The sequence below is a fragment of the Leuciscus leuciscus genome (assembly GCF_965113295.1).
Source record: "Leuciscus leuciscus genome assembly, chromosome: 2".
NCBI lineage: Eukaryota > Metazoa > Chordata > Actinopteri > Cypriniformes > Leuciscidae > Leuciscus > Leuciscus leuciscus.
Window position 1 is genome coordinate 15,383,212 of NC_138726.1, and position 17,339 is coordinate 15,400,550.

Consider the following 17,339-nt stretch of genomic DNA (forward strand, 5'->3'; position numbering starts at 1 on the left):
ATTACAAAACCTGAAGAACTCCCTTTCTCAGAACAGGGCCCTGGCCCTAGCCACACAAGATCAACACACTAGCTCTGATGATGATTTTCCACAATGTCTTAATAAAGTAATGCATGCTGTTTTCTTGAGGATTTGGCTACATTTTGATATGCTTTATAAACAGAACTAGGGGACATTTACTTAGAAACAATGAAGCATTTCTATAGAGCTGGTAAGTCCCGCCCATCCGTAAAACCCCAAGTGGACCTCTAGGTTGAAAAATCGTCAATGCAAGTGAATGAGAGAAAATAATTATTTTCTGGTCCCGTTTGAATTGTGCCATTAATGTGAACATATGTTGTCTGTGAATTTTTTATATAATTTTTAATGTAACGAGTTTGACAGTATATGGTATGATTCTTTGGCTAGCAGTTGTGGAAAAGACATAACGAGAAAGACTACATGTCGCCTATGTGACGTCACCCCATAACACATTTTACCTCCACAAATCATATCGATAATCGTGCGATAATCTATGGAGACAGATCGAGAAGCCTGTGTGTTTTGTACCCAAATGTCACCATTCAAACAAAATAGGCTGTTCTTTCTTCAGCTCAAACGCGTAGAAACGCGTCGAAAGCAGAGAAGAGTTGTAGTCCACAAAGTGCTCTCACACAAAGTCTAACCGTATCAAAATTCTACCCGCTAAAATTGTAGCATTCTTTACACGAGAAATTATATAAAAAATTCACAGACAACATATGTTCACATTCATGGCAAAATTCAAACGGGACCAGAAAATGATTATTTTCTCTCATTCACTTGCATTGACGATTTTTCAACCTACATTTACATTTACATTTAGTCATTTAGCAGACGCCCTTATCCAAAGCGACTTACAAATTAGGACTAAGTTCAGCGAGTCATCATAAAGAGGCAAAAGCAACAACAATGCAGGAAGTGCTCAAAATACGAAGTTCTGGTATTATTCAGAGTAGCATAAGCCTGATAAGTGATGTTTCAAAGGGAAAGGATTTTTTTTAATTTTTTTTTATTTTTATTTTTTTTATAAGGTTAAGTGCTCACGGAAGAGATTGGTTTTCAGCTGTTTTTTGAATGTTGTCAGGGATTCTGCATTCCGGATGAGGGTGGGGAGAGCGTTCCACCAGCATGGAACTGTAAATGAGAATGTTCTGGAAAGTGATTTTGTGGCTTTCTGTGATGGAACCACGAGACGTCGCTCGTTGACCGATCGTAGGTGTCTGGTAGGGATGTAGACTCGTAGGAGTGAGTGAAAGTAGGAGGGAGCTGAGCCTGTGATAGTTCTGTAAGCAAGCGTCAGAGCCTTGAACTTGATGCGAGCAGCTAGAGGTAGCCAGTGCAGAGAGATGAACAGAGGAGTGACGTGGGCCCTCTTGGGCTCGTTGAAGACAAGACGAGCTGCAGCATTCTGGATCATCTGTAGGGGTTTGGTCGCACATGCTGGGAGTCCAGCCAGAAGGGCATTGCAGTAGTCAAGCCTAGAGATGACCAGGGCCTGGACGATAAGTTGTGTTGCATGCTCAGTTAGGAAAGGCCTGATCTTCCTGATGTTGTGCAGTGCAAACCTGCATGATCGAGCTGTCTTTGAAATGTGATCTGTGAAGGTCAGCTGGTCATCAAACGTTACTCCAAGATTTCTGACCGATCTTGATGGGGTGATTAATGATGACTCTAGCTGGATGGTGAAGTCGTGCTGTAGAGACGGATTGGCAGGGAGGACGAGAAGCTCAGTCTTTGCCAGGTTGAGCTGCAGGTGGTGTTCCTTCATCCATGTGGAGATGTCCGCCAGACAGCTTGAGACCCGTGCAGCTACTGTGGGATCATCTGGTTGAAAGGAGAGGAAGAGCTGTGTGTCATCAGCATAGCAGTGGTAGGAAAAACCGTGTGCCTGTATGATGTGTCCCAGTGATGTGGTGTAGATGGAGAAGAGGAGGGGACCAAGAACTGAACCCTGGGGAACCCCTGTGGTCAGCTGATGTGCTCTGGATACCTCGCCTCTCCATGCGACCTTGAAGGACCTACCTGTGAGATAGGACTCAAACCAGTGGAGTGAAGTTCCTGTGATGCCCAGTGATGAGAGGGTGGACAGAAGGATCTGATGATTCACCGTGTCGAAGGCAGCAGACAGATCCAGGAGAATGAGGACTGAAGATTTGGAAGCAGCTTTTGCGATCCGTAGGGCTTCTGTGACTGACAGTAATGCAGTCTCAGTTGAATGTCCTTTCTTGAAGCCAGATTGGTTGACATCCAGCTGGTTGTTTAGAGACAAGAAGGATGTTAGTTGGTTGAAGACAGCTCTTTCAAGTGTCTTCGCAATGAATGGTAGGAGAGAGATAGGTCTGTAATTCTCTACCAATGATGTGTTTAGCGTTGGTTTTTTGAGCAGTGGAGTAACCCGAGCCTGCTTGAATGCTGTAGGGAAGGTGCCAGTGTGGAGGGATGAGTTGATGATGTGTGTGAGTGATGGTAGAAGTGTGGGAGAGATGGCTTGTAGAAGGTGTGAGGGGATGGGGTCAAGCGTGCAGGTGGTAGGGTGACTGGAGAGGAGAAGTGTAGATACTTCTTCCTCGGTTAGCGAAGAAAAGGAGGACAGAGGGGTATTGGCTGTGGAAGGGGTCGGTCTGGGTTCCTGTGTGTGTGGAGCTGAGAACTGACTGCTGATAGCTGTTGTTTTGTTGGTGAAGAAGGTCGCAAAATCGTCAGCAGTTAAGGAGGAGGCGGGAGGTGGTGGAGGTGGACAGAGGAGAGAGTTGAATGTCTTGAAGAGTAATCGTGTGTTGGAGGAGCTGTTGATCTTGTTGTGGAAGTATGAAGATTTTGCAGCATGAACATCAACAGAAAAGGAGGAGAGGAGAGATTGATACATACTCAGGTCAGATGCGTCTTTTGATTTGTGCCATTTCCTCTCCGCTGCCCTGAGTTTGGTCCGGTGTTCCCGAAGAACCTCAGATAACCAGGGGTTAGAGGGAGTAGTGCGTGCTGGCCTGGAGGAGAGAGGGCAGATAATGTCTAGAGAAGAGATTAGAGTGGAGCATAAGGTGTCCGTTGCGGTATTCACATCCAGAGATGAGAATTGTGAGGGTGGGGGAAGAGAGGATGACACGGCAGAGGAGAGATGGGAGGGGGAAAGTGAGCGCAGGTTTCGTCTGAAAGTGACTGGTGGTGGGGGTGGGGGTGCAGGGGTAGAGAGTTGTAGACTGAAAGTAATGAGGAAATGATCTGAAACGTGGAGAGGTGTCACCAGGATGTTTTCTGTGGTGCAGTTGCGTGTGTAAACCAGGTCCAGTTGGTTGCCTGATTTGTGAGTAGCTGTGGTGATGAGTCGTTTGAGATCGAAAGAGGCTAGGAGAGAGGTGAAGTCTGTTGCATGTGGCTTTTCGAGATGAATGTTGAAGTCACCGAAGACTAGAAGTGGGGTGCCGTCCTCAGGGAAAGTGGACAGCAGCACATCCAGCTCATCTACAAAGTTACCCAGCTGACCTGGGGGGCGATAAATGACTACAATATGGATTTTAATGGGGGTTGTAAGTGTAATAGCATGATATTCAAATGAGTTGTTGTTGCATAGAGAAGAGAGCGTGGAGTATTTGCAATTGTTAGAAACGAGAAGCCCTGTACCCCCACCTCTCCCAGACTGGCGAGGGGAGTGGGAGAAGGAGAAATTGCTAGAGAGAGCAGCAGGGGTTGCTGAGTCTTCTGGACGAATCCAGGTCTCAGTCAGCCCCAAGATACTAAGAGTAGAATGAGATGCAAAGGCTGGAATGAAGTCAGCTTTATTGACTGCTGACTGACAATTCCATAGACCCACGGAAAGAGAGAGAGGAGTATGTGAGGATGTGGGGATGGGACGCAGATTGGCAGTATTGCGCTGCCTATTGCGCGTGATGAAAGGACGGTGCCGAGAGATAACAGGAATGTATTGAAAGCACATGTTGATTAAGGTGAACAATAAGGTAAGTAGAGGGAAGAGAAAGGGAAGTGGAGATACGTAAGTGCCTTTCTGGTGTCCTTGCTCGGTGGAGTCGCGCAGGTAGAGTCGCTGGTCTTTTCCCGAGTCGGTCTTCACACGAGGAGCCTGAACACGAGAGCTGAACGCTTCCGCTGACGCTTCCGCGACAGCGCGCAAATTACACAGATATACGGATAATGCTTTCACCGCTTGAGTGAGTACAGCTGTTTCGGTCGGGCAATTAAGTGTAAATAACGCGAAAATGTGGCAATTCCAACCTGCTAGGAGCAAAGGCTTAAGTGCAAATGTAACAATAATTTTAATTTTCACTCGCGGCTGTTGTTAATTGTGCCAACGCGTCTCTCTAAAATACAGGATTATGTGAAGTTAAAAATACAAAGTAACAATAGAATCGAAGATAGGCTTACCTTGACTAAAAACAACAATGAAATAACAGGGTGAACAGAGTATTCTGGCAAAAACACTTGCGCGTTCTAGCTGTGCCTCTAGTATGCTTGTCGCTGGTCCTGCTGGAATGATCTGAAATGTCTCTATTTAAAGCTATTCTTGCAGATGCTGTTTCGGTCGGGCAATTAAGTGTAAATAACGCGAAAATGTGGCAATTCCAACCTGCTAGGAGCAACCTAGAGGTCCAGTGGGGTTAGCGGAAGGGGCGGGACTTACCAGCTCTATAGCATATCACTTTAATATGTACTATTCTACACCCAAAGCTTTACAATCATATCAGGAGTCTCTCCTCACCCACCACTTATTAACATTTTTGTCCATGTAAAGCAAGCAACGATTAAGAAGGCTGCCAGACCCCTGGCATTCACTTCTGATCATCATACTAGATCTGATGAGGCCACAAACATAGCGAGCCATCTCTGTCCAGATCATCACACCAGTTCTGATGATGCTACAAACATAGGGAGTCCTGAAATGGTAAGGTTTAAATGGTTTAAAATTCTTTCTCTATTGATTTTCGGGAGGGGGTAAAATCTTTGCGTGACAGGGGGACCTGTCACTCAACCCGTCACCGCTAGAGGCAGCTGTCACTCGACCAGCCACCGTTTTATGCGCCTGCCACTCGACCAAGCACCGTTATATGCGCCTGCTACTCGACCAGTCATCGTTAGCTGCCTCTAGCGGTGACGGGTTGAGTGACAGGTTGAGCGGCAGCTCCCCGGTCACGCAAAGATTTTACCCCAGATTTTCACTGATCTCTTTTCGTTTTTTCAAAGTTTCAGGCCAATGACTCGGATGAAGAGTGTGGTTTACCCTCAACTGAAACAAAGGCAAGTTGACTTTCTCCAAAGGTTATTTCTCCATTTCTGTCACCTGATGGGGTTTGGTTTTCCTTGTAGGGCTGCCCTCGACTAAAGACTTTTGCAGTCAATTAGTAGTCGTTCATTTAAGCAATTAGTCGACTAATATTGCGCGTTAATATTAATAATACATAAATCTTAATAACAAGCCTTTAATTGTCTATATAGCCTATTACATAGCATAATCAGAGCTCAAACGCACGCATAAAGCTTGTTACAGTGTACCAGCAAATGTAATGATTATGAATGTGTCATGAAAAAACAGAAGGAGACTGTCTAAACATTTTAATAATTTATTGTTAATGTTTTCTGTTTTTGGCTGCAGTAAAAAATACACATAAATGATTAAATGTGTGCTATTATTAGGTCCAAATTCAGTAAGTGCACTTTCCAAACAAATATTTGAATATGGAACTAATAATAGCACACATTTAATCATTTATGTGTGTTTTTTAGATTTGCCAATTTAAACATTAAGTTTCAAGAAAACCTCAATTAGGTAGTTGCACTGTGTGAATTTCAAGCAAAAATAATATTCGAAGATCGCTGGGTATTATTTGATTATTATTCGAAAAACGCTTGAAATTCCCATCCCTAATATGTATTTCAATGCTTTACAGGCTTTAGTGTGTTGTTTCTTTGACAAAATTGCTCAAATAAACAGTATGTCTGTTACAAAATGGATGTTTGAGCCTTGTTTAGCCTATTATTATTATAAAAAATAATTTTTCAAAACAACCACCGCGCCACCGCCAGTAGTTGAGAAAAAATGTAGGAAAAACAAAACATAAATGAACGAACTGTAATAAATAAAGAACATGGTAGCATAATCAGCATCACAAACAGATTAAATGACATGACGTAAAATCTCAAAAGCTCCTATATTTCGCAGTAGGTTAATTTAGATTGATAATAACGGGTAAAAAGGCTAATACATTTTGTTTCTATTATTCTAACCCTCTAATAGCTTAACCCAAAATACAAGCTCAGGCATGCACTTCTGTCCATACAAACTCTGCTGTTCTGCTCTAGCCAGAGAATACTCCAGTTTGAGGAACACTTTAGTAGGCTAAGAAGAAGCAAATATATTTATTAAGTATAATGAGGTTGGGTTCCTTCAACTGTCCAGCCTATTAAAAATGGCTAGGCTATACAAGATAATTAAAAAAAATTGTATTGTATTTTGCCAGATTTTATAGTGTAAAACATATTCAAGTACGAATGAGAACCGTTTTGAGGGGGATGCCAGGTGTGCAAAAAAAAATAAAATAAAAAACGAATATTTGAATGTTCAATTTTAAAATCGAATACCAACCCACCGAACAAATATTTGAATATCCGAATATACGGGTCCAGCCCTACGAATTACATAATCTGAGAATATTTATTTTCCATTTGAATTGCTTCATTTAAAAGTAGACATTACAAGCTTTCTATATATCTATTTCTCATGTCTGTAAGGCAAGTGTACGCTGAGTTTCAGCTCACTGAGAACGGGACGGCGCATCCTGATTGTTTTCTTTTCTTTCTTTTTTTGTTTACAAAAGCTCAACAATTTGTTGTTATAGTGAGTTTACAGAAAATAAAAGTAGACCCTTTACATTACTCTGATCTGTATGATAAAAAATTACAGAGTATTTTAAGTTAAATGCAGTAGCTAAAGTCCTTAGCGTTAAGGCCTGCCGCTGTTTCAATGCAGAATTAAATTTGAACATCATTAATTGTTACTTTTCTGTTACTTTCCCATGATGATTATTATTATTATTTGTATTGTAACAAACATGTAAATGTGGTATAATGTTACTGTAATCAAAAGTTTCAGTTTGCTTGTTTGTAAGCAGATAAAGGATGCTAACACTGGACAGAAAACGCTGCCCCAAATGGATGAAGAAATCATGGCATCCCTTCGTGGTAGGTATTCAGGTTGGCATTGGAGGGGTTGACATTACATTGCAAAGTCCCACAATGGGCATGATTTCCCTTTGCTTAACTTTAGTAACATTATCTCTGTAATACTGGCTAGCTTTTACATTTCATCCATCTGTCATGTTCTACAGATGCAGAGTCCTTTCTAGTCAAACAACACTAACTTAACTTTCCCCCTTATTTTCACGTAGAGCTCCCGGAAATGGTTAAATTAATGAAGGAGTGTGTGCAGTGTGTCCGGTCATTGATTTGCTCACCTGACGGAACCCCCTCATCGGCAATGTCATCTAATACAGTGGTCAATGAAATTGATATGGTATGTTACAATTAAGGGCTAATGTGTCTATCACTTAACAGCCATCATGAATTCATGGGTGTTTAGAATGTTGAATTTCCACCATGTAACTTTATGGTAAAATGGATCAATCTTAAAGTGATTTATCTGTCGGAACAGCAAACAAGTACCGAATTCCCTACCGAGTCCCTTTCCCATTTAATTGAATTTGAATGGCTTATAGTTGACTGAAAGTTTAAACTGGCAAGGTTAAAAAAACATGATAAAAACATTTCAAAACCAAGCTTGATTTAAGCATATTTTCACATTGGAATAATATTTATTCCTCAGAGATGGATGTCCCAACTATGTATTAATTTGTCAGTGGACTCTCTTTCTCTCTCCCTACACATCTCTCTATACAGCACCCCTTGGCTGGAACTGCAGTGATAGTCCCAAAGAGGGCCTTTCAGCGGCTGAACAGATCTCGTATGACCATTTTTGCCCAGGAGCTGGCTGTTCTGGTTTTCACTAGGGAAATCCTTGCCGAGTCCACCCTGACAGGGAAATCTGGGAAAGTGGACTCCCAAAAAAGTCAGCTTGATGTTGCCAAAGTGCAGGCCATAACAGGTTTGTAATTTTCTTGAGTTAACCCTCTGTTTTTCTTGAGTTAACCCTCTGGTGTTTTCTGGGCCCTGGAGGTGTTCTGACATGCTCTGACATTTGTGCTTATTTTTGTTACTTTTAATATTTCCATGGATAAAGTCTGATTACACTGTATTCACCACAAACTCTGCTACAATAATATCTCAGCAGCATGTATGTAAAAGTTTGTAGTTTTGAGAAAATTACGTTGTTGAAAAAAATAAATAATTGTAGTCACTAAAATAAGGCCATAAAACCCATACTGACTTATTGGTCACGTTATTATCATGTAGTCTACACATTTTGCTTCAAAACTATGTGAAAATCTTCCTGCCCACTCAGTACATCACGCGAGTTGGAGAAATGTGTCACCTTTTTCAGACCTTCTGAGTTTGCACATAAGGTGGCCTTCTGCTGCTTGCAAACTGACTCTTTTGAGGAGACAGTGGATTTCCATTATTTTGGTGCCCTGATTCTACGCGATATGCGCGAATACACTGTAGGCTCACTCTCGCTCGTATCCAAGGTAAATCATCAACATTATCATCCCTTACATGTGTTTTATTTAACTAAATACTTAATAATCAGCTAAAACGCATGCGCAGGTCACTTTACTTCCTGAACAAGTGTGCACCCGAGTCTGTGTTGCTTTCACATTCACGCGAGCCGCGGCACGGTTCAGGAGCAACCAAACTCAGACCACCTCCTCCAGTTAGTCTCGGGTTCGGTACCCCAGTACGCACCCAGGGCCGCATGACAGCGTTCACATTAGCGATTTTTCATGCGAACCGTGCCCCGTTCCGAATTAAACTGCCAGTGTGAAAGCACCCTAACAGAATGGATTTATTTACAACACAACATAGTCCTAAGATACAAAAAAACAGAGAGACGTGAACAGTCACACATCTTAGTTATCATTTCCAAGGTATTTGCTTCAGGTTAAAAACACAAAAATTTGTGTGAATGTTTTAGTCAGCAGGGCTCATCAGTGCCATCTGGTCCCTGTAAAAAAAAACAAAAGTAACAAAAGACAAATGTGAACATGCTGATATCAAGAGAAACCTGCCAGATTTGGGGAAGAAAATTATTTTAGATCTAATTTAATTTTTCTGATTAAAATTGCCATAAAAAAAAAAAAAAGAAAAAACCCGGTTTGTTGTGCCTTGTAGGCATATACTTATACGCAGGGTTTAAATTGGGATTTATTATGTGGGAGAGCCCCCCCACATAATAAATCCCAATTTAAACCCTGAAATTTGAAATAAAACCCTTTATTTTTTTGAAAAATAAACTATTAAATGGCATTTTCTGGAGAGTTTTGTGCAAAAGAAATGGATAAATTGAGTCTTACATAATCTGTGAAAAACTGCAAGGTTAAGAGCATATTTGCATTGTTGTAGTATCAACAGGTATTAGGACATTTAGCATTTACATTACTGTTAATCAGCAGTGGTGGAATGAAATGAAGTACAAATAGCTTACTTCGTTTCTGTAGGCCTAAGTAGAATCAATAGTGCATACTTTTGACTTTTACTTCGTTACATTTTGCAGTAATTATTATACTTTCTACTCCACTAGATTTCTACAACGTTTCGTTACATTTTCTGATCAGTTTTTCCCCTGCCAAAACAGGGATTGAAAAAAATTTCCTGTTTTCGGTGCTGATGCGGTGGTGACGCGTTCATGTAAGGGTGGCGCTGCCAATAAAGCACCTAAAAGCTGTCAGAAAGAACCGGCAAAAGTAATGATTATGAATATGTAAAATATAGCAAGGAGACATTTTAATTGTTTATTAATAAACAAGTGTTTTCTGTGTCAGTGCCCTGCATAGATGAAGTTGACGATGCTATCCTCGCAATCTTCGCAGTAGTGAACGCGCCAGAGAGAAATGCACATTGCACATGTTTTCTTTCGTTTTGAATTGTCATGTTTAAAAGAAGACCTTCCAAGCTTTCTATATAGATATATTTATCAGGTCTGTCAGGCAAGTAGGCTCCCTTGAGTCCAGTTCACTCGCCGGCGCGTCCGTGTCGTGATTATCTATTGTCTATATACTAGCCTATATTTAAATGAAATATATGAAACATTGATTAAAATTAAGATACAATTAATACAAAACGAAATTAATTTTAAAGAAAGGCTTTGTGCTTTCTGTTTGAGGTCTCAGTGAAAGTTTTAAACAGTCTTTTAGTGCCGCTTTCAGCGCTCACGTCTGTAACATTGTTTTTTCCTCATATGCGAACATGAAAAATAAAATAAAATGAATATGTTATGTTCTGTGGAGAGCCAACCCTTCTTCATCCGGAGGGTAGTTACTGTGGTTTGCAGTGTAATTCACAGAATTACAAAAAAAATATTTCGCCACCTTAAAGTTAAAGATTTTTTGTGTCACGTCTACGGCATGTCATGTGTAGCCTATTTTCCTCATATTAAATATAAAACGCTTGATTACACATTGTATTACCTTGTTATGATATAGTGACTCATACAATGTGCCAAATATATTTTCATTACCTTGTCTTTCAATGCAGGGCACTGTTTATACAACCAACATTGTGCTGAACTTGACTAAATTGATCTGCTGCTGCAGCGCGGCCAGCAGCTCGTGTTTTTTTTTTTTTTTTTATTGTTTTTTTTTTTTTTTTTCAAGGCAGTAACGTTAGAAGGTTCTGGAACTTTTGCGCGCTTCCACATCCCGTGCAACAACGGATCTCCCAGGAACATTCATTATTGCTGCGTACATTTATCCGTGTCGGAGTTTTGAGAAGTAGCCTATAGATGCGCATGGCATGCGCGAGCGGTGAGCGATCATGGTCGACTGACAACGAGATTAAGCAGCTGAACAAGACTACGGCCGTGTCACGATTGTTCTCATCTCAGCTCCGCCGAGACTAAATAGACATGCCATTTCAAAATCTTTCATTTATAATCAGAAATATGTTTTCAAAAGCATCACTTTCATCAAATTTTATGTGACATAATTTCCAATAAGAAACTGACTGACAACGAGCAGGCTTATGTGCCGGGGCTGAGCCCCGGAGAGCCCCGGCCCAATTTAACCACTGCTTATACGGCTGCATAAAATAATAATATTAATTTTACATAAATACAGGCAGCCTATAGCGATAAATCAATAAAAAGGAACACTTCAGTACACTGCACTAGAGAAACATATATGGATTATTATGTTACTTCAAATGTTTTCATTCGTTATGATGTTACAAAATGAGATTGGAGTAAAAACATGAAGCCTAATGTGTGATGCGTTTTGCTTTTGAAACGCACAGCACGTGCAGAGAACATGTACTGAAGGGACCGACCGACCGCTCCAAACTATGAAACATTATTGTTACCACATTATACATATCTACGTTTGAGCAGATATCCACAAACACAGTATTTAACAGTAAACACTGGTCTAAACATTATAAAATTCATCATGTTAGAATAAACACTCATATCAACCTAATTTTATATCATGCTGTTTAATTATTATCGAACATAAAAACATCCTTGTATCATACATGTATATTTATTTATCATTGAAAGGTTGCCTGCCTGTCTATTGTTCATATTTTAAAAATTTTCCATCGATTTCATAAAGTTCAGTCTGGCACCAGTTCAACTAGTACAATGTACAGTTTATGCACCAATAACACTCTAGCTAATATATGTGAGAATACATTTCTTACCTTCAAAATCGTATTTTCAAACCGCATTCTTCTTCGTCTGAGGTAAATCCAAGGTAAACTCATAGCCTGTCTTCCAAACTCGATGAAAAGCAGAGGAATGATGAAGTTTCTCTTCTCTCTTCATGCTTTGTTTTAAACTGATGAGGGAGTTTACAAGTTTTGGGTTCCTTCACGTGGACGATTAGCATGTGAATCGCTTGTGCGCATGTGGGTCTGGTGACATTAGAGATAATGAGCATGCGTTTGAAAAACTGTACCTCTCGTTGCTTTCATACGGATTACTTAAACAGAGAATATTTGGTTTTGATATGATTTACGTATTTTAAAAATAGAGACTTAAAGCTTTGTTAAGACAAGTTACAGTTAATTTTCTGTTGCGTTTCAGAATGAACCTAGTAGTAAAGAGGAAGAGATGATTTGGTTCACATGCCACATGAACTGAGGCACTACAGCAATCTGTCAAATTCATAATGAAATTGAGTTTTCCTTAACAATAATAAAAAACACAACTGTTATTGCCATTTTTTTTAATGAGAGGTACACTGCAATTTTTTGTTCATTCATCAAATAAAAAAAGCTAGACTGCAAAATGTATTATTGGGATTTTAAAACGACATTGGTTCATCAAAATGATCTTACATGTATGTACTCGCTTTTGTTGCATACAGTATGTGTGACTACCGTATATACTGAAAGCATTATTGACATGACATACTGATAAAATTCCTCACTGCTAATCCTCGTGTACTTTTTATTTAGTAATACTTGTTTAATACAGGATTTTAACAGACTGAAGTAGTGGGAAAAAAAGTTGTATGAACATGCCCTCTGACCTTACCTCGTTCACTTTAACAGATGCTGTTCTTGCAGAGTTTCCACACACAAGTGTGTCTGATGTGCGAGCGGCCATCAGGCGCAAGTGTAACAACGAGCATTTCAGCAAGAAAAAGTAAATAACAATGTGTAGTTTGTGTGTGGCCGCTGTTCCAAAATGTTTTTTTTTTTTCTCTTTTTTTTTCTTCAGTGTTCTTTTAATTTAAAAACATGGTTGGTACATTTTATTATGTTTTAAAATAATAAAACCGTGTACGAGATTTAAATAAACACTGTTTGTGTTGTCAATACCATGTGTCTCTGTTATTAAAGTTATGTTATTTATTGTACTAAGGGCCTTGAAAACAAGTGCATTCAGTATTGTGTAAAAAAAAATAATAAATCCCCCAAGAAATTCAGTCTTCAGTATTCTGGTAAGATTTTTAAAATACTGCATTGTGACGATGTAATGTTTAAAGTATATTGTACAAAGTATAGCTAAGTAATATTTGTTTATTAATGTGCATTTGTTATTGAAGACAAAGTGTGCTATTTGTAGTATTTGGATTAAGCCAAAGGTATTACGGAGAATATCATTTTTACTCAAAAATAATAGACTTGTATATTACTCGTAATGATTTTGTAATGTACTTGTAACACAGATAAAGTACACTTTCTTATCACTAATCAAGTATGTAACTAGTCCCTACACAGGCATATACTTAAAGTATACTAAGTATACTTGAAGTTGTTCCAATTTAGCACACAAAAGTACACTAAATACACTTAAAGTTATGCTTTACTACAATTTAAATACAACTAAAATATACTCAGTACAAAATTAGTTGTTTCAAAATAGTATACTTAAAGTTAACTAATCCTTAACACACTTGAAGTATACTTATAATTAGTGTGGCTGCAAGTATACTTAGTATATATTTTTAATACATTTACGGTATATTTCTTGTATGTTTCGAAGACTTGTAACACAAATAAAGTACACTTTAATACACTAATCAAGTATGTAACTAGTCCCTACACAGGCATATACTTAAAGTATACTAAATATACTTAAAGTTGTTCCAATTTAGTACACAAAAGTACACTAAATACATTTAAAGTTATGCTTTACTACAACTTAATTACTACTAAAATATACTTAGTACAAAATTAGTTGTTTCAAAATAGCACACTTTAAGTTAACTAATCATTAACACACTTGAAGTATACTAATAATTAGTCTGGCTTCAAGTATACTTAACATATTTTTTTTTCACCAGGGAAGGTCTTACAGGTTTGGAACGACATGAGGGTGAGTAATTAATGACAGAATTTTCACTAATCCTTCAACTGAAAACAACTTGCACTGACATATCTTAAAATATATGACTGCCACTGTTTTATCTCAAGATGCACACCTCACCAGTAATGTTTATTTTTTATTTTTTATGATACATTATTATAAAAGCTGCTTAAATACCCTAATTTTATTAAGGCCTAGACCTGGCTTAAAGGGGTGGTTCGGGATTTTTGACATCGGACCTCATTTTTAAGTCAGCCTGGTTGTTATTCATCAGTGGAGACATAAAAAAAAAATAATAATCCAGTCCTTATATTTGGATAGTTAGCCGATGCTAGGCTAGCGCGAGTCAATGGTTTATGTTAGCCAGCCATTAAAAACCGTTTTACCCACTCCACAGTGCACCAAAAGCAAATCAATTATAACACTAGACTATCGATGCAAATGTCCGTTGAGAGAATAATGTTAGGAACTGGAGGGAACAAAGGAACTGGTTTCTCAGCAGCTGCGGAATTTTACTCTGCTCCGGTTAGTAATGCGGCAAAAAGTAAACACAGAACAGAAGCGCACTGTAATCAGTGTACCAGCGGCAGGTAAATACACTTGCGTCATACACCGGCTCACTCGGTTGCCTAGGTAATCAATATCACTCCGCTGCTGCTGTAGACAAGGCTTATGATTACAGGGAACAAATTATAACTAATGCGATGAAAGGTAAGTTTGATTTCTAACATTAGGCCTATTCTCTCAACGGACATATACATCGATAGTCTAGTGTTATAATTGATTTGATTTTGGTGCACTGTGGAGTGGGTAAAACGGTTTTTAATGGCTGGCTAACATATACCATTGACTCGCGCTAGCCTAGCATCGGCTAACTATCCAAATATAAGGACTGGATACATTTTTTTTTTAAATGTCTCCACTGATGAATAACAACCAGGCTGACTTAAAAATGAGGTCCGATGTCAAAAATCCCGAACCACCCCTTTAAGCTAAGCCCTGTATGGAAACCAGGGCCATATTGTTCATACCAGTAGTCAACATAATAAATACTGTCAAGTCAAGGTTAGTGACACAATTCAGTCTAATATATATATATATATATATATATATATATATATATATATATATATATATATTTGAATGGCAAATATGCCAATGACTAACCTCTGAACAAACTCAAGGTGCTGCCTCTTCCTGGTACTGCAAGCTGAAGTTATAGGAGGAGGCAAACAGCGCTGCCAGGCCAGTGATGAAGAGGCTGTGATCCTTCACACACACCTTGACCTTCCAAACTTAATATCCAGCACTGGTTGCTTAGAGATTGACCTGTAATGGAATAAAAATAAATAAAAAAAAGGAATAAATAAATAATATTAATAATTAAAATAACTACTGTGGGTTCCACTGTGGTTCGATGTAGTTGTCTATTCATAGTTCTATGAATTAAATTTTTCAACTAAAAATTTAAATTGGTTAGAATGCTAAAATGCACTGGCATATATATATTTTTTTGTTTTAAGCATAAACTCACTTAATTTTGACTTCTTCTTTCAGAAAACAAGATAATTTTTACGTGTCTATTAAATGCTTCTTCATGTAAGAATTGTAGATATCTGGACTGGAAACAAAATAAAAACACTAATTAAGAAAAACATATTTTGCAGTGGGGTGAGTAAATGATGGCTTTTCATTTTAGGTTTCATCTACCCCTTTAATGTTTACATACCAGGAAATAAGTCGTGGACTTTCTGGCAAATGTAGATTGCTGGACATCAGCGATGCAAATTCCTGAAAATTTTTTTAAAAAGGACAGCACAACCTTGATCAACAGAACCAAAACATAAAACATATTACAAATTAATGAGATTTGCTGAATAATCTCTATTATCTGCTTGAAGGATAACACCGTCTAACTTCTTTGAATTAGGGAGTAACGTTAGTTGTAGGACCATGGGATGGCAATCAGGAATAGGCCTACTACATTTGAAAACAGCATTAGGAACATGGATTTTCATGTGCTAGCAAAATTCTGACAACGATTCAAAAGCACGATCACAGAACTGACAGAATTTGACAGCATTTTTTTTTTTCGTGGAGAAATATATCAAAAAAAAATATATATCAAATGCACGTCATGCAAATAGCATGGTAAAGGTTGCCTATTATATGAAATGTCGAAGTTAACGTTACTTGATAAACAGGTGAACAGAGTCAGTGAATTGCTTGCGCGGCCACGGTAGTAAACCGCGTTCATCAAACCAAATACGTGAAAACAATGTAGAAATGCGAACGCAAAAAAATAAAAATAATAATAACTTATATATTGGCTTACCGTATCACTCAGTTGAACAATTCTCCATCTTCTCAAACTCTAAATCCCACTTATCGTCACGCGCAGGTTAGATTATTCAATGACAAATTCTTCCATCCGTCTTCAGGTAGCTGCTACCTTTAACGTCGTCCATTTTCTGCTGCGTCACAGGCAACTGTTTGAAATACGAACCGAACCGAACCGAACCTCAAAAAAGCTTTAAAATTGCTCACAGATTCGCCGACATTGTTTATCTTGATAACAAGAATGATTATTTGTTCAGTTGAATCCCGCTGACAAAACAAGTTTGTCTGTTGTAGCTACCTAACGTTACTGTCTGCTCGCATGTCGCGTCACATTTGAACTGAATTGAGCGCGAAAGAAATCAATCCTACAATGCAATGCCTTTTCAGTCAGTATGATGGTATGATCCTATATAACGAATTTATCAGGACGAAAACAGAAATGTGCTGTATATTTACAGCTGTTCTGTAAAAGATACAGCTTGAAGGCCCTTTCACACTGGACGCGATTTTGACGCACGAATCATTCGCGCGATGGTTTTATTTTTCGATCAGCTGTGTGTGTAATGAGTGCTTCCACACCGAACGCGAATGCGCAGCGGCGAAAAAACGACTTTTATTTTATTCGCTTCGATGTCGATTTTTTTTTACTTTTGCGGCGACAGAATAGGCTTCAGCCAATCACATACTACAAGGACAACGATTTGAAAGACAATGTGTGGCGTAGCATTGCCAACCAACTCGGTTATCTTGACTGTGAGTTTGTTGTGTGATAGTTTTAGTCATATAGTCCTGTGCTGTGTAGGCTAGCAGGCCAAACTACATTTGGGATACAAAGCTAACACTATTATCGTCAAAGATAGAGACAGAGACCGTGTTTACTTTGAACACGTAACAAAATGTAGTGAGACTATTTAGGGCTGCTTTTAGTATACTATACATTCTTTGTGTGATATCTACAGTTTCTAGTCGAATGATTTTTAATTACTTTCTTCGTGTGTTACATGTAATGTGTAGTTACATTACAAAACGCACTGTGTTTAGTTGAAGA

General features: G+C 38.7%; 1 protein-coding gene and 2 long non-coding RNA genes across 4 annotated transcripts in view; 2 read left to right on the forward strand and 1 right to left on the reverse strand.

The window, feature by feature from the left end:
* On the forward strand, nt 1–5,268 carry LOC309486600. The gene is made up of 3 exons (XR_014201609.1): nt 1–106; nt 4,766–4,915; nt 5,215–5,268. It is a non-coding gene; the product is annotated as an uncharacterized lncRNA (long non-coding RNA).
* LOC309486354 overlaps nt 1–16,771 on the reverse strand; it is a 23,602-nt gene extending 6,831 nt beyond the window's left edge. Inside the window, exons 1-3 of one of the 2 annotated variants that reach the window (XR_014201489.1) lie at nt 16,287–16,771; nt 15,681–15,742; nt 15,119–15,280 (exon numbers count right to left, since the gene is read on the reverse strand). This is a non-coding gene — a long non-coding RNA (uncharacterized lncRNA). The remainder of the gene's footprint in view (nt 1–15,118; nt 15,281–15,680; nt 15,743–16,286) is intronic. The other variant, XR_014201490.1, reaches the window with a different exon arrangement.
* On the forward strand, nt 7,144–12,880 carry LOC309486143 (protein insensitive-like). The gene is made up of 4 exons (XM_082153324.1): nt 7,144–7,209; nt 7,416–7,540; nt 7,924–8,128; nt 12,691–12,880. Exons 1-4 carry the CDS (start codon nt 7,179–7,181, stop codon nt 12,786–12,788), a joined length of 459 nt encoding a protein of 152 aa, XP_082009450.1. The 5' UTR covers nt 7,144–7,178; the 3' UTR covers nt 12,789–12,880.
* Nucleotides 16,772–17,339: the final 568 nt, after the last annotated feature.